The 20,725-nt window shown below is 45.0% G+C and overlaps 1 protein-coding gene and 1 long non-coding RNA gene across 3 annotated transcripts in view; one reads left to right on the plus strand and one right to left on the minus strand.

Moving 5' to 3' along the window:
* Positions 1 to 9,285: 9,285 nt before the first annotated feature.
* On the minus strand, positions 9,286 to 12,716 carry LOC123387235. The gene is made up of 2 exons (XR_006601564.1): positions 12,571 to 12,716; positions 9,286 to 9,556 (listed from the first exon to the last, which is right to left on the minus strand). It is a non-coding gene; the product is annotated as an uncharacterized LOC123387235 (long non-coding RNA).
* Positions 12,717 to 12,783: 67 nt separating this feature from the next.
* The window catches only part of RBSN (rabenosyn, RAB effector), a 29,593-nt gene continuing 21,651 nt past the window's right edge, over positions 12,784 to 20,725 (plus strand). Inside the window, exons 1-3 of one of the 2 annotated variants that reach the window (XM_004738584.3) lie at positions 12,784 to 12,925; positions 15,093 to 15,413; positions 19,551 to 19,691. In XM_004738584.3, the coding sequence (XP_004738641.1) occupies positions 15,266 to 15,413; positions 19,551 to 19,691 (289 nt within the window). In that variant the 5' untranslated portion in view covers positions 12,784 to 12,925; positions 15,093 to 15,265. Of the gene's footprint in view, positions 12,926 to 15,092; positions 15,414 to 16,887; positions 16,953 to 19,550; positions 19,692 to 20,725 lie in introns of those variants that run through there. The other variant, XM_045063345.1, reaches the window with a different exon arrangement.

Below are 20,725 nucleotides of genomic sequence, written 5' to 3' on the forward strand. Positions count from 1 at the left end.
AGGACCCTGAGATCATGACCCGAGCTGAAAGCAGAGGCTTCAACCCACTGAGCCACCCAGGTGCCCCTGGATATAGGGTCTTTAAAGAGGTAATTATGTACAGACGGGATCATTACAGTGAACCCGATCCAATATAGTGTCTTTATGAGAAGAGGAAATTTGGACACAGACATGCACCGAGGGAAGACCACGTGAAGACACAGAGAGAAGGTGGCCGCCTGCACGCCAAAGACAGGGGTCTCAGAAGAAACCAATCCTGCCTGCACCTTGATCTTGGATTCCAGCCTCCAGAACTGTGAGGAAACACATTTCTATTGTTTAATTCACCTGGTCTATGGTACTTTGTTATGGCAGCCTACGAACTGATACCTACCCCTTTGTGGCTCCTCCCGGGAAAAGATGGGTCTATATCTCTTCACCCTTGGGTCTAGCTGGTCTTGTGACTTGCTTTGGCCAACACAAGGCTGAAAGGCAGCAGAAGTGACAGAGGGACAGTTCTGAGCTCACGCTTCAGGAGACCATGCCTGCCTCTGCTTGTTATCTTGTTGGGAACCAGCCTGGCCTGGCCTGCTGGAAGCTGGGAGAACACGTGGAGCAGAACTCATTCCTCTCAGTCAAAGCTGTTCTGCACCAGCCAATCCCCAAACATGTGACAGAACCCTGCTAAGATCAGCAGGGCTGCCAACCTGGGCAGTGACTGGTCTCAGATGTGTGAGAGGGCCTGATCGAGACCAGAAGAACAACCTAGCTGATATGCGGACTGATGAACGAGGACAAGTGCTTCTGTCACTGAGTTCAGGGGTGTTTGTTACACAGTACTAGCTGACCCCCAGAGCTTCTGTAACAAGGCACTCTCTCCCCAGACCAGCCTCCCAGTTCTTGGACCATGTGAGCCAGTGCCTGGCCAGAGGCAGCCTCTCTTTTTAGAGAAGATGCTTGTGCACCTCTGATTTTGACGGGTTGCCCAGGAATCAACACAGGGCCTTTAGGGTAGGAAGACTCTGTTGAGACTCTGTTGAGACAGTGGGGGTATGAGACGCTGCTCCAGGGTGGGGCCCAGCTGGATTTTAAATCTCACGTGGAAATTCTGGATTCATGGATAAAAAAGATGTGGGATATACATATATAAAATGCAGCCATCGAAAAATGAAATCTTGTCATTTGCAATGATGTGGATGGAACTAGAGGGTATTATGCTAAATGGAATAAGTCAACCAGAGAAAGACAATTATCATATGACCTCCTGATATGAGAAATTTGAGAAACAAGACGGAGTATCATAGGGGAAGGAGGGAAAAATGAAACAAGATGAAACCAGAAAGGGAGACAAACCATAAGAGATTCTTAATCTCAGGAAATAAACTGAGGGTTGCTGGAGGGGAGGGGGGTGAAAGGGGTGGGGTGTTTGGGTTATGGACGTTGGGGAGGGTATGTGCTATGGTGAGTGCTATGAATTGTGTAAGACTGATGATTCAGAAACCTGTACCCTTGAAACAAATAATACATTAAATGTTAATTTTTTAAAAACCCACTTTAATGAAAATTCTGGATTCAATAGCAAATTCTGTAGCATAGGGTTTAGGAAATTACCTGAACCACATAGAGTGAGGCAGAGGAGGGTTATTCCCCCAAGGAATGGAGATATTGCCAGTAGGAAGGGGGTCATGCCAGCCAGGAAAGGGGAACAGGTATCCGATCAACAGTAATAATGATGATGTTGAGAGGAGACAAAAGTTCGAGGAGTGGGGGAGATCTGCCTACCCACAGGGTCAGGGGCAAAGAGCCCTGAACATGTAGGGGAAGCCCTGGCCTCTCCTAGACTCTTCTCTATTTTTTCCTAATACATTTGGGGTCCTCTGCTCCTTCCAAGTTCACTGTGATTGGCCATGCTGGGTTGTCCGATCTGTTGGACAGAAGAGAGCTGGCTAGAAGCTTAGCCCTGAAGACAGCTGGGACAAGTTCTGTCCTCATGATTCAGAGAGAGATGCTGAGGCCATGAGATTTCCACTGCAATCTTTTCCAATCCGGGGATCACCTCCCTGGGCTTGGGTATCTATAGTTGATACCTGGGGTAGTCTCTTACACCAGCCTGGCAAAGTTGGTGACTTGACAGCCCAGGCGAGGTTCAAGCCTGAAGACTTTAGGGAGTGCAGACCTTGTCTGAGAAACTCTCTGAGGCGGAAAGGGCCAGCTGTCCACCAGAGAGGTGTGCCTCTCTACCGTGGTGTGTGGCTGCTGGAATGTAGCTGCCCAGCCTGGCCCACAGTTCCCAGCCCTCCATACAGCTGGGAGGGGTCGTGTGACTGGGTCTTACTGACCTTTACTGATGGCCCACTGTTCATCAGAAACCACAGGACTTGTGTTAGACGCACAATCCCAGGCCTCACCATAGCTCAGGGACGGGAAGGCTCCTAACAACTCCATTTTATGGACACGGAAAGGGCAACCGAGAGAACATCAGCAACCTTCCCAAGATACACATTTGTTCACTGAGTCCTTCCCCAAACATTTACCGAGACCTAGTATGGGCCAGAATGGTTTGAGGCTGGGGATACAGCAGTAAATGAGACCAATTACCACCCTCCTGCCACCAGCATCCCAGGAGGGAGGCAGTCAGTCAACTCTGGCCCATGTTCCTAAGTGAGAGAGAAAACTAATGCAGAATAGGGACACAGAGAGTAAAGGATAAGGATGCTGGTGAACAACCAGCAACAGGGGGAGGCGAGTGAGGCACCCAGAGTTCAAAAAGGCATGGTCCTAGGAAGGAGTACCCTTTAAACTCTGCACCCTGAATGCCTTGCCTCTCCTGCTCCCAGCTCTGGCCTGAGATACATTATTTTGATTGTGTGGTCAGGGAAGAGGTGACATGTGTGCGGGGGTGAAGGAGAAAGGCATTTAAGAATCTGGGAGAGGCACCTAGGTGGCTCAGTCTGTTAAGTGTCTGATTCTTGGTTTCTGCTCGGGTCATGACCTCAGGGTCGTGAGATCGAGCCCCGAGTTGGACTCCACGTGGAGTATGCTTCATTCAGATTCTCTCTCTCCCTCTCTCTCTTCCTCCCCCTCTGTTCCTCCCCACCCCCTCCTTACTGGTGTTCTCTTTCTCTCTCTCAAATAAATAAAATCTTTAAAAAAAAATCTTGTTAAGGAATCTGGGAAAAGAGTGTTTGAGGCACAGGACCGGCAAGGCAGATGCCAAGAGGTAGAGAATCATCTGCTTGAGAGCAGGAGCCTGAGGTGGCCATCGCAAAGGCATACCTGGGGTGGGGGGGGGTGGCAAGTCTGAGGGGCACTGGGGCCCAGGTCATGTAGGGCCCTGTGGACCACTGTAGGGACTTTGGTGGTCACCTCAGGAGTGTGCTGAACAGAGAAGGGACGGTACTTTGGTCCAGGAGAACCCCCCTCCACACACATACCCTATTGCACAGGGAGCAGAGGCTGTAGGGGTGTGCGGGGCAAGAGAGAGGCACCGGCATCAGGGAGGAGACTACAGCAGTCATCCAGGTGAGATGCTTGGGTGGCGGCTAACTGGGTAGAAGTGGGCATATTCTCCATCCACCTCAGTGCGAAAACTGACAGGATTTGCTGATGGATTAGAAGCAGTGTGAGAGGAAGAGAGGGGTCAAAGATGACCTCAAGGTTTTTGACCAGGGCACCTGGGTGAACGGAGGCACAGTTTCCTGTAATGAAAGGGCTGTGCAAAGAGCAGGTATGGTATGCAGCTCCTGAGAGAAAAGAACGGAGGATCTCTGTTGAAGGCAGAAGGTCGTCCAGAACATGGCTGTGTGTGGTGTCATCTGAGCCCCACACTGTCCGCAGCTGCTCAGTAGAGCCCCAGCAAGAGAAAATGGTCTCAAATTCAGCAGTGCAGAAGCTAAATGGGGGAACTGAGTCTTCCACCCCTCAGGGCTGGGGTCCTCACTTTCCTCTGCGGGACTTCAGAAAGGCGTCCAACAGGAACCAGCAGAATGAGCTTAAAGGCGCTGAGACCCTCGGTGGGCTGCACGGCTCTCACGTGGTCCTGTGGCGCCCCCTGGTGGCTCTCTCGGCTCCTCCAGCCCCCTGCTTACCCTACTGCAGAGCCCTCCACCTCCAGCTCCCTTTCCCAGAGACAATGATTCTTGGAATTTGTGATTCGAGACTTGATATGTATGCTTGTAGCTGATCCTTATCAAGAGTTCAGTATGTGCCAAGCACACTTGGCATTTTGTCATCTGCTTCTCTTCTCAGTACAGAAGTCAGAGGTCAGATCCTGTCCCTCCCTTTATCCAAACCTTTCCCAGGCCCCCACCTCACTCAGAGCCAAGGCCCTACAATAGTCTTGACCTGCCCTCTCCCCTTGAGGTCCCAGAACTAATTCCTCTAAGTATCTCCCTTGAGTTCTCTGATAGAGCTGTGTTGGCCTCATTACTTTTTTAAAATTGTGATAAAACACAAATAATATTTATCATTTTAATCATTCATAAGTGTACAATTCAGTGGCATTAAATACATTCACGATTTAAATATATTATATTTATTTACATATTATATCATAAATATATTATATTTATTTGTATTTATATATATTTTATATATTAAATATATTCACAATAGTAGTGTAACTAGCACCACTATCTATACCCCAAACCTTTCCATTATCCCCAGTAAGAACTCCACACCCGTGAAACAGCAACTTCCCCCTCTGCCCCCCTAGCCTTTGGTAACCTCTGTTCAACTTTCCGTCTCTACAGACTTTCTTATTCTAGGATCTCATATAAATGGAACCATACAGTATTTGTCCTTCTACATCTTGCTCATTTCACTAAGCATAATGGAAAAGGTCCATCCTTGTTGTAGCATATACCAAAATTTCATTCCTTCTTATGGCCAAATAATATTCCATTGTATGGATATAACACATTCTATGTATCTGTTCATCTGTTGATGGGCACTCATGTTGTTCCCACCTTTTGGCTGTTGTGAATAATGCTGCTATGAACATGAGTGTTGGTCTTATTTCTTTTTCTTCCATGTGTCAGGCATACCCCTGCCTTGAGGACTTTGCACTGGCTGTTCCTTCTGCATGCAGTGCTTTTCCTTAAGAAATCCACACGGCTCATTCTGCACTGCCCTCGGGTCTTTGTTCAAATGGTGCCTTCTTCATGATACCTATTATGATCACCCTACTAAGTACTTTGACGTGGAACTCCCCACCCTCTCTACTCTATGCTTTTTTCTTTTCTTTCTTTCTTTCTTTTTTTTTTTTTTTAAAGATTTTACCCATCTATTTGATGGAGAGAGAGAGCATGCACAGAAGTAGGGGAGTGATAGGCAGAGGGAGAAGCAGGTTCCCCATTGAACAGGGAGCCTGTCTCCGGGCTCGATCCCAGGACCCTGAGACCATGACCTGAGCTGAAGGCAGACACTTTATCACCTGAGTCACCCAGGGACCCTTCCATGCTTTCTTTTTCCATAGCACTTATTACTTTCTAACATACTATACAAGACAATTATTTAGTACAACTATTGGGTAGTGTCTGTGTCTCTCCACTAGAATATTGACTCCATGAAGATAAGAATCACTGTCTGGTTTATTCCTCAGGCTTCCATGTAGGTAGGTGTGTAATACAGAGTTTGTTGAATGAATTTAAAATTGCAAGTGTAAACCAACTGCTGAGTTAATACATTTTTTTTTTTAAGATTTATTTATTTATTTGACAGACAGAGATCACAAGTAGGCTGAGAGGCAGACAGAGAGAGAGGAGGAAGCAGGCTCCCTGCTGAGCAGAGAGCCCGATGTGGGGCTCGATCCTAGGACCCTGGGATCATGACCTGAGCCGAAAGCAGAGGCTTTAACCCACTGAGCCACCCAGGCGCCCCTGAGTTAATACATTTTAAACTGAGTCACAAATCTAATGTGCTAGATGTTCTACACACCAGACTCTCTTAAATGCCCCCAATACTTAAAATACCACATATAGGGGCACCTGGGTGGCTCAGTAGGTTCAAGTGTCTGCCTTCAGCTCAGGTCGTGATCCCAGAGTCCTAGGGTCGAGCCTCAGCAGGAAGCCTGCTTCTCTCTCTCCCACTCCCCCTGCTTGTGTTCTTTCTCTCGCTGTCTGTCAAATACATAAAATCTTTTTTAAAAAATACTACATATACATGGATTATTTCAAATCTCGGTTGGAATGGGGATAACTTCTCAACTGGCCAAGCACACATATATCTGGAGATGGAGGTCAGAAGGATGAGATCTGAAGCTGCAGATAAGTAGTGTGACTTTACTTTTGAACAAAGGACCATGCTGAGGCTTCCCCCTCCTCCCTGGGCCCGGGACACCTGTGTGGGTTGTGGGCAGCACAGGGGATAGATTGAAAGGGAGCACAAATCTAGTCCCTGCCCCACTCACCAAGTGCAGGGCTCGCGTGCTGGCATAGGGCTCCTCTGTTGAAGGTGGGGGCTCTCTCCCATTTACCAAATGCCCCTATGGCTGGTGGTGGCCCTACTTTGTCAAAGGAGATGCCAGCACGCAACCTATAGATTGGGTGGCCTTGCCACTCACTTGCCCTCAAGCCAAGAGATCCACATGGATCCTACTTTTCAAGTCTGTGTGGGTGTCACTACTGCCCATCCCCCACTTCTCTCGGGTCCATGAACATAGTGACTACTTGAGTCTCTTTCGCATTCCCATCTGGCAGTGCTGTGGCTCTCAGATGTTTCCATGACTCCAGATTGGATCCTTGTACCTCCTAGGATACCGCCTGACTCAGCTTGACACAAGTGCCCAGGCATCTGAACGACAGCTCCGTTCCCTTTTCTTTATTTAACAAACATTTACATAGTCTTTCCTATGTGCCAGGCACCATTCTAGCACATTTAACCCTCCAAACCAGGAGGGGGTTACTATTATCCCAGTTCACTGATGAGGAAACTGAAGCTCAAAGAATTTAAGTGGCCTGCTTGGGATCACACAGTTACATGGCTGGGATTAAAACCTGGAATCCGTGCTTATAAGTATCATGCTTTGCTACCTCTTAACTTTTTCCTTGTCCTTCTTTTCTCCCTCTTTCCATACTTGCTTTCCTTTCTTCCTTCCTCTTCCTTCCCTCTTTTCATTCTTCCATTCTCTGCTGCTCCCCTTACTGACCCCAAGCAGGTCCCACCAATTCCTCATGGGCACTTGCCCAACTTCACACACTCTGCAAATTCTGCAGACCAGGCCTTGCTTCCCACGGCCCTGACACTTCTTCCCTGGTTACCCTCATCTCCCTGTGCCAGCAGGCGAGGCGTGACCCCCAGCAGGCGAGGCGTGCCCCCCTCCCTGTGCCAGCAGGCGAGGCGTACCCCGCCTCCCCCGCCCTGCCTGCTCACCGCCGCAGTGGCAGTTGGCAGAGGCCTGCAGAACTGGGGCCTGCGCCAGCCTGGAGGGAAGCCAGATCTTTGGGGAGTTATGTGACGTGCTCCCCACTTTGCCCTGATGTATGCTTACAGCATCATGATTTCCCTTTCCTGCGCAGGGATTTCAATGTGATGCCAAGACGCCTTGTGTGGGTAGACTTCGATGATAATGGGCCAGAAAGAGAGAGAGAGAGAGAGAACCATCAGGTGGAAGGCAAAGGTGAAGACTGCCAGATTCCACCCTTAGAAGCAGCACCCTGTGGTGCTGGGAACAATGTTTTAAGAATGAATGAACTTTCCTAAGTCACTCAAAGGACACGTGCTCTTCCCCATGATCATGCCTTTGCATACACTGTTCCCCTAGCCTGGAAGCCTCTTCATGATCATCTTTCCCTCAGGGCTCTGAGCACGTGTTGCTGCCTCTGGGAACCCTCCCTGAATTCCCTGAATTTCCATGGGGAAATTTCATCAGGCTCCCCTTTGATGCCAGAGCATCTGAGCACATGTGCAACACTTCTCTCTCTATATATATAAATATATATATATGCAATAAATATATATATGTACACACACATATCTGTGTATATATGTATGTATATGTGCATATATGTATGTATATGTGTATATACATATGTATACATACACATGTGTATATGTATATACATACATATATATATATATATATATATATTTTTTTTTTTTTTTTTTTTTTTAACTGCCGTATGAGTGTTTGTATCCTATGCCAGCTATGGGCTCCTTCAAGACCGAGAGACCATCCTGCCTTATTCTTCTCACATCCTCTGTCTCTATGCCTGGTACAAGTTTGGTGCCTGGAAGATGCCAAGAGATGCAGGAAGGCCCAGAGACCAGGCCTTCGCAGAGAGAGAAAAAGTGAAGGTTGCCACCTAATCTCTCTGTGCCGCGGATTCCTCACTTTATTTATTTATTTTTTTAAAAGATTTTATTTATTTATTTTACAGAGAGAAATCACAAGTAGATGGAGAGGCAGGCAGAGAGAGAGAGAGAGAGGGAAGCAGGCTCCCTGCTGAGCAGAGAGCCCGATGCGGGGCTCGATCCCAGGACCCTTAGATCATGACCTGAGCCGAAGGCAGCGGCTTAACCCACTGAGCCACCCAGGCGCCCCTCTCACTTTATTTTTTAAAGAAGATTTTATTTATTTATTTGTCAGACAGAGAGAGAGCACAAGTAAGGGGAGCAGGAGAGGGAGAGGAGAATCAGACTCCCCGCTGGGCAGGGAGCCAGATATGGGGCTCTGATCCCAGGACCCTGGGATCATGACCTGAGCCAAAAGCAGATGTTTAACCGACTGATTCACCCAGGCATGCCAGATTCCTTTCTTTAAAAATGGGAATGATATTAGTTGGTACTGCATGGAATCATATGAAAATTCAACAAATCCCCAGATGTTAAGTGCTTGGACGATGACTGGTGCATGTGATCACTCTGTAAATATTAGCCACTGTTATTACCGAAATGGAAATAGTAATAGAGTTACCCAAATGATTTATTTATTTAATCAGAGAGAGAGAGAGAGACTGAGCAGCAGGCAGTGGGAAAAGCAGGCTCCTTGCTGAGCAAGGAGCCAAGTGCAGGACTCGATCCCAGGACTTTGGGATCTTGACCTGAGCCTAAGGCAGATGATTAACCAGCTGAACCACCCAGGCACCCCTACCCAAAGGATTTAAATAATGAAAATGGTTTTGATAAACTGTAAAGCGTACAAGAAGTTCTTTAACATTATCACCCTTAAAAATAGCAATAGAACTGTAGTGGCTGATCTATCATGACTTCCGGAATTAATTCACAAGCTTCAGACCACATTGCCACTGCTTTTTTGAGCAAGTGAAATGGTGAATGTGACACTGGCTTTTGTAAATGGTACAATGATAGGCAAAATCACAATGGTTTAATAAGAGGTCTATCGCCTGACCCCAAACATAGTCTTGCCTGTAAGAGCGGGCTGTTCTGAGACTTATCTGCCTCCATACACTTAATCTGGTGTTTTCACTCACTCAGGCCTGGCTTCCAGGACCCAAGACAGAGGCCAGCAACAGAGAGGCAGAGCTTGGTCTTCTGTTTTGCTTCTGAGAGGTTGGCAGGGTCTCTTCCTTGTCTCTGTCAATGCACAAAGGGAAACCACTGTCCATTCCTGCCAATCCTGTAAAGTTCAAAAAATTGGTCATCAGGTTGAGAAAAGTAGCAGAGCTTTGTAGCAGAGCTTTCCAAGTCTTTGGAACTCATTTTATCTGTACAGGTGAAGAAACTGAAGCCAAGAGAGGAGAAGGGAACTGTCCAAAGTCACAAAGTAAGGTGTGGCCAGGACTAGGACCTAGGCCTCTGGACCCTTAGCTCCCTGGTCTTTCACTGGGCACTGCCTTCCACTCCATGCTCTCCCTACTGGGAGCCTTGTGTCCTTAAATAGAAGGTGCTGGAGGCCCAGTGCTTATGACACTAACAGAAGCAGTGCTCTTGTTCAGAGTCAGTGTTAAAGGTGTACACACACACACACAAACTCTCACTGCCACATACACATATCTCACTCAATATTCATAATCCTATGAAGTGGAAACTCTTATTTTCTTTTTAAAAAATATTTTATTTGTTGGGGCGCCTGGGTGGCTCAACGGGTTGAGGCCTCTGCCTTCAGCTCGGGTCGTGATCCCACGGTCCTGGGATCGAGCCCCGCATCAGGCTCTCTGCTCAGCAGGGAATCTGCTTCCCTTCCTCTCTCTCTGCCTGCCTTTCTGCCTACTTGTGATCTCTGTCTTTCAAATAAATAAATAAATAAAATCTTAAAAAAAATTTTTTTTTACTTGTTTATTTGACAGAGAGAGAGCACAAGCAGGGGGGAGTGGCAGGCAGAGAGCAAGGGAGAAGCAGTTTCCCCACGGAGCAGGGAGCCAGATACAGGACTTGATCCCAGGACCCCAGGATCATGACCTGAGCCGAAGCCAGATGCCTAACTGACTGAGCCACCCAGATGCCCAGGAAAACTATTATTTTTCATCCCATTTTACAGGTGGTGATACCAGGAGGCAAAGGAGTCAAGTAATACTTCTGACCCCAAAACTCAGGATCCTCCTATCATGCTCTGCAGCTTTTCTTCTGGAGCCCAGGACATTGCTGGATGCCAGCCGTTGTGCAGGGCACAAAGCAAATTGCTTCCCGGGACTGGGATGAAGTTTTGTGCCTATATACCCTGCGTTAACCAGCACAGTGCAGGGCACAGAGTAGGTGCTGAGTGATCATCCTGTATTTTTTTAAAAATTGAGGTATAATTGACATATATTTCATTATGTATACATTATATATTACATACATTTCACATACAACAAAATAATTTGAGTTTGCATATATTATAAAATGATCATCACAGTAAGTCTATTTAACAAATGTCCCCTTATATGGTCATAAAATATTTTTTCTTGTGATGAGAACTGTTAAGATCTACTCTTTTTAGCAACTTTCAGATATGCAAGACAATATTATTAGCTATAGTCACCATTATTAATTTTATGACTGGAAGTTTGTACCTTTCGACACCCTTCACCCACTTCACCCCCTCCCTCCCCACACACTTCTGGCAACCACCAATTTGTTCTCTTTATCTATGAGCTTGGTTTTAGTTTTTGTGTGTTTAGAATCTACATGTAAGTGAGGTCATACTGATGAGGGAGCAGGAGGCTGGCTGAGGACAAAGCAAAAGTTGGCGCCTTGCACCCCCTCTTCACCCACTCCCCTCCATATGTGTAGCATTCCTCAGGCACCCCTGACTGCCATAAAATGATAAATAGTTAACTTGCAGAGATCACAGTCCTGCAAGGCAGGAGTCTCCCTTGGTTTGCAAATGTCCTTGAGATTTACAACAAAGAAGTTACCTTATCAATAGCCCAATTTCCAAAGACACAGAACTCAGTTCCTCAAGCCCTAATGTCACCTTCCCCTCCATAAAAAACCGAAGGAGACGGAGGTAGAAGGAAAAGTAAATAAAGTTAAATTTCTTCTAAACCTAAATCTCACTCACGAGGACGCTTGAGAGCAGGAATGTAACATTCCACCAGGAGACTCCCAATTGTCTTTATGTTAGTGCCTCATTAGAGGGAAAGTGGCCTTGGCTTGATAGTAACCAGGCCTTCAATATCTTGATAGTATTCTTTGCTCCAATAGCCCTTCTGAACACCCCTTTGTCCTCACCTACCCAACTCCTGTGTATATAACCAGCCACTCCTCACAACCCGGGGCAGCAGCTCTTCCTGTCCACAGATCCTGTCCCCGTGCTTTAATAAACCACCATTTTGCACCAAAGATGTCTTAAGAATTCTTTCTTTAGTCGTCAGCTCCGAACCTCACCCCACCGAACCTGACTTAGGTTCTGGGACTTCATCAATACGGTATTTGTCTTTCTCTGACTTATCGCACTTAGCATAAAGCCTTCAAGGTCTATCCATGCTTTTGCAAATGGCAAGCTTTTATTCTTTTTTTAAATGGCTGACTAATTTTCCACATATCCTTTATTCATCCATTGATGGACATTTAGGATGTTTCCATATCTTGGCTATTGTAAATAATACTCCAAAGAACATGGTGGGAATGGTAATGATGGTGCATATACCTTTTCAAGTTAGTGTTTTCACTTTATTTGGCAAAATACCCATAAACTGAAATTGCTGGATGGGAGGTTAGTTCTATTTTTAATTTTTTGAGGACGCTCCATACTCTTTTTCATAGTGGCTACATCAATTTACTTTCCTACCCACAGTGCACAAGGGTTCACTTTTCTCTATATCCTCAACATCAAGTCATTTCTTGTGTTTTCAATAAGAGCTATTCTAACAGGTGTCAGGTGATAGCTCATGGTGGTTTTGATTTGCATTTGAAAGTGCCACAGGTTTCCCACAGATTTGACCAAACTCTATACCCTCTATACCCTCTATACCTTCCGTCCCTGTCCCCAGTCTCATGTGGTTCTATTCTGGCTCTTTACACATCCTCAAAGTCTCCTGAATATTCCTTTTATCTCTAGCTCTCCGGAACTTTAACTGACCCCATTTCACTCAGAATCGCAGTTGAGAGTCGGGGAGGAAGTGTTGAACATCCCCCCAGCTCCGCCCCCTCACCCATCGCACACGTTGGCCAAAAGCTAAAGAATCTCAGGCTTTAGTTTTCCCATACCTACAACGCGGTGGAGAGCAAGGGGCTGACTTTACGTGTGGATCGAAAGCAGCTGGGATGGGAACACCTTGCCAAATTACCGAGTCCCATCACATCGGTTCTTACAGCGCCTGCGCAGAAGCCGCCGGCCGCCTTGCATTGTTGGAACCCACCTCGGCCTCAACGCTCCCTCGAAGATTCGGCGCTCGACAGGCATCTGTCCGCCTGTCTTCCGGTTTCGGTGCCGCGCAGGCGCGCCTGCCGAGCGTCGAGCGGTAGATGGAGATGGCGGACGGTGCTGAGTGAGGGACCGCAAAGGCCCAGAGCTTGGGCCGGAGGACCCGACAGGCCTACGTGCCAGTGGGAGCGCGGCCGGGTACAGAGGGCCGGGCAGGGCCTGAGGGGCGAGAGCGCGGCTCCCCCGAGGAACAGAGACGGGCGGGCGGTGCGGGTGTTGGATGTGTGTGGTTGTGGTGGGTGTGACGTGCGTGGTGGGAGATGTGGCTTTTGGGCCGCGAGTTTCGCCTTTTTGTGCCTGCGACGATTGGGCTCTGTTTGGTTGTGTGGTTAGGCGGGGCGTGCATAGTTGTGTTTGGTTCTGCAGCTGAGGGTGGGTGGGCGGTTTGTCTCCCTAGTGCTTGTGTTTGGTTCCCTGGTTGTTTGAGGTTGAGACGTTCGGGTCCCAGTTTGTGTGGAGTTGTTTGCAGCGTTTGGTGTGGCGTCTGTGCGATGTGTGAAGTTGTCATGCCCGCTCTATGGGGTCGAGTCTTATGTTGTGTGTGGTTATGCGACGTGCGCATAATGATATTGAATTATGTGGCGGGTGTTGTGTGCGGTCGAGTCGATGAGGAGTGAGATTGTGGGCTGTGTAGTGTATGCGGCATGAAGTCGGGTAGCATTCATGCTGGGTGTATAATTTCAGGATATGTAGATTTTATGTTTAATTTTTACGTGGTGTAAGAAGTGAGGGGCTTGCGTACGTTATGGTTGTGGGGTCTGGCCTCGTGGTTTCTAGTACATTTCTTTGGTTTGTGTTGTGTTTGGTTATGTGATTTTAGAGTTCGGTGACGCATTCATTCATTCTTGAGGCTTTATTGCCTTTCTTCGTAGTAGGTGCCAGGGAATGTGCTAGACCCTGGGGATAATGTAGTGGGGAAAACGCACATAGTTTCTTCCCTTACAGAGCTTAGAGTCTTATATTCTTAGTTATTTTATGTATTTGTGGTTATAAATTGATGTAAGTGCCCTGAAGGAAGTGCAGGAGCTGTCCCAAGGTAGAATGCTTCAAGTAAGAGGCATTTCCTTGAGGAAGTAAGGTTGGGTTGAGATGTGAAGGGTGTGTGTGTGTGTGTGTGTGTGTGTTTGATCTGTGGTTGTTATGGTGAATGTATGGGAAGGAAGGGGGCTTTCAGAGTCAGGGCATCTGAGGAACCACTGGCTGGGGTGGGAACTGAAGCCACTATTTCAGTGACTGGAAAAGGGACTGAGATCTGTGTGTATGTAGATTCTTAGAGGAAAAAAAAAAAAAAAACCAAACAGGGTCCTGGCATTTCATTTGTTTATTTTCTGGGTCACAGCTGCCCTTCTGCTTTGAGGACCAGGCAGTCCCTCTTCACAGGCCTCTAATCAGTTCCATGCAAAGCTGAGGGTAATTTATTTCCTCTTACTCTCTCCTGTGGTTTGTGACCTCAGGATCTTGGGGAGAAATTTCTCTGCTTTTGTGGAATGGTTTTGTCTGGATTCTCCCTCTGACTGGGAGTTTTTCTGTGGTGACATTGGAAGTGACTTTGCCATGGCCCAGTAAAAGTAAAAATGTAACTTATTAAGCCCTGAATTGTTTAAGCACCAAATCCTTTTGTTTTTGAAGCAGTGGAAACATTAGGCTTGTTGTCCAACTGTCATTTATTGGCTCATAAAACCCAGTAAATCTATTATAGAGAAAGTACAAATATAAAACACAAAGTAGATTTTTCTTTTTACCACTGGGTTTCTAATGCTCCTCTTTAGACAAAGGTTGAGATTTTTGTTTGGTTTGGTTTTGGTTTTACTTTTGTTTTTTAAGGCGGATACTATTTCTTTTTCTATTTGCATTTTTGATATAGGTGTAAGAGCTCAGTATATATGTGGTTGAATAGATGACCAAGGTGAAGAGGGAAAAATTTCTGTGTATTTGTAAGTACTTCAGACATTTCCCTAGTGACTAAAATGGCATACAAATTATGAAGTTGGACCAGTTGGAGTGAATGTGAGAGAATTGCCTTGGTACTGTTTGCTTTTGAAGTTCAGTTTTCTTATCTTCAGAAATCAGTGCTCCGTACTTCATTGAGTTGCCACTGTCCAGTGGTGTTCTCAGATATTTAAAGGTTTTGTGTTTTGGTGTAAGGATTTGAGAAAATCCAGTTTTGTATTATCAAACTTGTAGGGAACAAACATTAAGTAATCTTGTTGAACTGTGAAAAGAACAAAGAAAATTCTCAATTGCTGCTAATTTGCTTGAATTGGTTTTTTTTTTTTTTTTCTTCTCCCCTTCTTTCCTGTTCCAGAGCTTCTCCTACTCCACAGAGGAAATCTTATCCAGGGCCATGATACCACTTCCCCATCATCTGTGTGCTGCTTGGTTAAGCTAATGCTGTGAGAGCCCTGGTCCCTTGGGGAGGAATCAAGCTGACTCCTGGCATGAGGCCCCTGCCTTGCAGGGGTTGAAAGGGACACTGCTATGGCTTCTTTGGATGACCCTGGGGAAGTGAGGGAGGGCTTCCTTTGCCCTTTGTGCCTGAAGAACCTGCAGTCTTTCTATCAGCTTCAGTCACATTATGAGGAAGAGCACTCTGGGGAAGACCGTGATGTCAAAGGGCAAATTAAAAGTAAGAGGCAAGAACTTTTTGCTTATCCTATTCTGTTACTGGGAGAGTTAACTCATGGGATGGTTTCATTAACTTCCATGATGCCACCAGAACATAATAAACAATAGAAAATTGATAATAATAACAGTGAACATATATGAACATGTATCTTATGTTTACCATGTGCCAGGCATTGTTCAAAGCCTTCCTATGAATAAACTTCATTTAATTATAGCAATAACTGTTGGACTGTGAGACATATTTTACTCATGAGGGTATAGTCACAGAGAAATTAGATAAGTTGCCTGAAGTCACACAGTGAGGCAGGGTCTAACTTTGAACCTAGTAAATGTAATTCTTATGCTTTGCTCTCTCTTGCTACACTGAATTATCTAATTGCCAGCCTCTAAGAATTTGAAGAATTTGAAGAATCCTTTCCTTTGCTCTGAAAGTGAAGGCACATTGTACACCCATTTCCCTGTCACAAATTCAAGCCTTCTGCCATTCTTCCTTCTTCACTGTACGTTGTCCTCTGCAGCCCAGAAAAAGGAAGGTCATAGTTGAAAAGCAAGGAGAAATAATCCAAAAAGTTAAACTTGGTTTTTGAGCTTCCCAGGCCTCAGGTCATAGAGAGAAGCGGAATGATTTTTTTCAAAGCAATTTTAACATACATAGTGATCATTTCTGAAACTTCGGATTCTAACTCTTAAATATGATGCCACTTCTCTGGAACTCACTTTCACCTGCTTCTCCCAGCATTTCTGAAGGCATTGAGGTTAAAAAGGTCTGGAAGTATATTCACAATTCTGTGTTGAGTGAGAGAGGAAGGGAGGATCATGTATTTCTAAGTGGAATTTGGCCTCCACACATGTGAGTCACATGCCCCTGTAATCAAATAGTCCCACTCCATGTCTCACTTTTCAGTTCAGAAAAAATTGTCGAAACCATTAAAATTTATGACCTCTGTCCAGAAACATGACAAAGTCAAATATTTTCAAAATCCTGAGGTCTGTGGTAAATGAGGTGGCTTCTGTCTGGAGAGGCTGGAGGAGAGAGCCCAAACTATTAGAAGGCCTCCCTCCCAAAATGTTTTGCATTTTCTAGTTTTCAGAGTTTTTTCATAAATATTATTTCTTTTGATTATTAGAGAAACTCTGCAAGAAGGTGGTTGGTTTCATTCTGCAGAGAAAAAGTGAAGCTCAGAAATGTTGAGTGACTTATCCAAGGTCACATAGGAATTGGCAGAGCTAGGCCTTGACCCCAGGTCTTCTGTCACCTCTGAGTCTAGTGCTGCTCTTTCCACTTGGCATCACAGATGATACCAGACCCTGTGTTCCAATCACAGTTTGTTCTACAGCTAGAATGCAAACTGATGATCTAGGTTTCCTTGGACAGCTGAAGGACCTCTGTGATTTTTAGTTCTCATCCAGCCTGAGTGTGAGCTGAACTGAGTCATATACTGTGATGTCACTAAAGACTTTGATGCTAGTGGGTACACAGGTTAGACAATGTCTTCCAACTTCCTGTGGTTCCCTGTTTATTAGAGGAAAAATGTTTAAGGTAACTTAGGGAGTAATAGCTGTGGGAATCCACTTAAAGAATAATAGAGTATAAATTTTATGAGTTGTGAAAAAAACTTGAAAGGATTTTCTTGTGTTTTTCCCTCTGTTTTTCCCCCACTCTGCCTCAGAAGAACTAAGAAATTGAGTTAAACATTCCTTTAGTCTAATGATCATTTGTCTAGTCAGGAAGGAAGTCTTGCTTGTGTGGGAGTTTTCTTTGTTTCAGAATCAGGAAAGTTTTAAAGATTGACATCAAAGATTTTTAAAAAGTCCTTTAAAAAGCAGGTCATGTCTTCATTTGTCTTTTGGTTTTTAGAAATTTTGTGACATTGCTGGTTTTGTCAAATGAAATGTTGAAGCCAAAAGAGCAAACCTTGGTATCAGGTTTTGGAGGCAGTTTAAGAACAAAAGTATAGGGGCATCTGGGTGGCTTGGTGGGTTAAAGCCTCTGCCTTTGGCTTGGGTCATGATCCCAGGGTCCTGGGATCGAACCCCACATCGGGCTCTCTGCTCGGCAGGGAGCCTGCTTCCCCCTTTCTCTGCCTGCCTCTCTGCCTACTTGTGATCTCTCTCTCTGTCAAAAAAATAAATAAATAAAATCTAAAAAAAAAAAAAAAAAAACGAAAGTATAGATTTGTCATTAGTAGAAGGTGGTCAGTGAGTTTGGGCCGCAGCCCTGGTTTAGCTTCAGTTTAGCACTTGCACAGTAAGTCTAAGAAAGGGTGGTTGAAAATTGGCTTTTGCTTTGTGTTTTTTTGTTGTTGTTATTTTTTTTTCTGCTTTGTGGTTTTAAAAACATATGGGATGTTCTTAATTGGCCCCTCTTGAAGTGCTACTCCTGGGAAGGTTGCCAGAGTGTTCTCCTGTCCTCATAAAGTGGTTAAATGCATGGACTGCCTGTTTAACCCGGCACAGTTTAGTCTTGTTTGCAAAAATGAATTAGTGAATGCCAACTCCAGTTTCTTGTTTGCTAATCCTTTGTTTACATCAGGAAGTTTTCTCTCCCATGTTGTTAAGAGAGTTACTTGAATGCATTTTAGATGGTGTCCTTTAGTTCTGGTGGATGGTATTTTTTCCAGTGGGAGAAAGGCATCTCAGAGTAGCCGTTAGCAGTTTCCCCCTCTGCCTGCCAGCCCCTCCATATCTGCATTCCCCAGGTTTTTGAAAAGCTTTGGTAGTGTTCTTAATGTTATTCAGGTGACAGAGCACTTCAAAATTGTGGGAACTCCATGAAGTATTGATCTATTAAATCTAAAAGAATTGTATTTTGTATTAAATCTGATATTTTTGGGGCAGCTGGGTGGCTTAGTTGGTTTAGTGTCTTCCTGTGGGTCAGGTCATGATCCCAGGGTCCAGGGATTGAGCCCCACATTGAGCTCTCTGCTCAGCGAGGAGCCTGCTTCTCCTCCCTCTGCTCCTCCCCCTCCTTGTGCTCTCTCTGTCAAATAAATAAATAAAATCCTTAAAAAAGTAAGTAAAATAAACCTAATATTTTCTTCTGGATTCTAGGTACAGAAAGGGATAATTACCCCAAATTTAAGAACCTTAATGAGAGCAACATAGAATAAAGAATTTTTTTCCCCACAAGTTGACTGCTGTTCCTTTTTAACAAACAGCAGGTCCTTTCACCTCAGCACAGGTGGCAAAAGCCCTGTTCTGCAGAGGCATAGTTTTGATTTACGCTGGCTGGGAAGAGCTGGGGTTCTCATTTTAAACAGGTGAGGTTTCCACTTGTAGCCCTGTTGCCTTATAAGCTCTGTGATCTGGGGTGCAGCAAGTTTTCCCCCTCTTTATGTCATGTCCTCATTTATAAGTAGGGATACTACCTGCCTCTGAGTGTGAGCACACATTTGCCAGTTTTTGAAAGCACTTTGTTTTGTGCCCAGCACAAGCAAAGAATCAATTCAGGAAGCATTTATTGTCTCTTCTTACAAAGTCTGGTTCCCTTTGTGTTATGTTGAAGGTGTTATAACTGTTTCTTGAAACTCTTTGTCGGTATCCTCACATACGCATTCAGTAAAGAGGAGGGGAAGAAGAACTCTGTGTATAGCTAACTATTATGGGGAACACTAGCCCAGGGATATTGGTTTGGTTGAATCCCATCCTGGAAGTAAACAAAAAGTATTTACTTGTGAGTCCATAGGGTAAATAAATACTGTAGAATTTAATTTTTAAAAAACTTTAAGTAAGATATAGTTTACACATGAGTTTTTATGTGTACAATTCAGTGAGTTTTGAAAAATGTATATACCCATGTAACCACCTCCACAGTTAAGATCTAGGAAAAAAACATTTCCATTGCCTTGGTCCCTTCATTGAATTTGATTTTATACTTTAATTGGGCTCTTAAATTTGGCAATGAGTAATAATTTAGCTGTATATTTGGCTACATAAATCAACTTACTGCTACTACTGACTTGTAAATGAATGCTCTGTGGTATTTGTAGTACTGTGGCCTCATTATTGTAATTTTATTTGGGATCCAGAATTTTTAAATAAAGTATAGTCATTTCATCAGCTCTTGTATTTTGAGATTTCTTCTGACTTTTTACTAGGAGTTTATGGATTCATTTGTGGTTTTGTTTCATTTTTCAAGGTCTTGTCCAGAAGGCTAAGAAAGCCAAGAACAGGCTGCTGAAACGAGAAGGAGATGACCGAGCAGAATCAGGGACACAAGGATATGAGTCTTTCAGTTATGGAGGGGTTGACCCTTACATGTGGGAACCCCAGGAATTAGGTAAGAAGTTCTGTTCATTCATTCAACAAATGTTTGCATGTCTATATGTTCTCATTGATACATTTTTTTAAAGATTTATTTATTTGTCAGAGAGAGAGAGAGCACGAGCAGAGGGAGTGGTAAGCAGAGAGAGAGTAGACTCCCTGTAGAGCAGGAGCCTGATGGGGGACTTGGTCATGACCTGAGCTGAAGGCAGATGCTTAACCAACTGAGCCACCCAGGTGTCCTAGTTCTTGGTGATGTTTTAAGAGTTAGCTGAGAAAAAAAAAAAGTGGGGTTGGGGGTGCCTGGATGGCTTAGTCAATTAAGTGTCCAACTCTTGGTTTTGGCTCAGGTCATGGTCTCACACAGGTCATGCGATTGAGCCCTGTTTCCAGGCTCTGCACTAAGTGGGAGTTTGCTTGAAGATCCTCTCCCTCTGCCCCTCCCCCCAATCACATGCTCACTCTGTTGCTCTAAAATAAATAAATCTTTTTAAAAAAGTCAGCTTAGGCATCAGTAACCAGAATGGTCTAAGTTTCTCATGGACCTTATGTCCCAGAAGGGGGCAAAAATGGATCAGAATGAGCTAAGCATCTGCTTTGTGTTAGGCAGTGCATTAACTGTTTTACATGGATACTCATTTAATCCTCATGGCACTGGTTGGGGACCTGCTTTGAGTCAAACCGCTAAGAAACTACAGAACCGAGATGGGGATCTAGGTGTTTGACATCAGCCCAGGCAGAGACTCCATTGACTAGGCTGTCTCTTCTCACATGGGATATTATTTACCTAGGGAGGCATTCACTGATTTATTTGTGCAACAGAATTTTCTGAAACACATTATTATGATACCATCGCCTACTTTCAAAATAATCATAATGGGGCGCCTGGATGGCTCAGTCAGTTAAGCATGTGCCTTTGGCTCAGGTCACGATTTCAGGGTCCTGGGATAGAGCCCCACATTGGGCTCTCTACTCAGCAGGGAGTCTGCTTCTCCCTCTCCCTTTCCCTCTGTGCTTTCCCTTTCTCTTTCTCTCAAATAAATAAATAAA

Source organism: Mustela putorius, unplaced genomic scaffold (assembly GCF_011764305.1).
Source record: "Mustela putorius furo isolate JIRA1106 unplaced genomic scaffold, ASM1176430v1.1 tig00003850_pilon_pilon_pilon, whole genome shotgun sequence".
In the NCBI taxonomy this organism is placed as follows: Eukaryota; Metazoa; Chordata; class Mammalia; order Carnivora; family Mustelidae; genus Mustela; species Mustela putorius.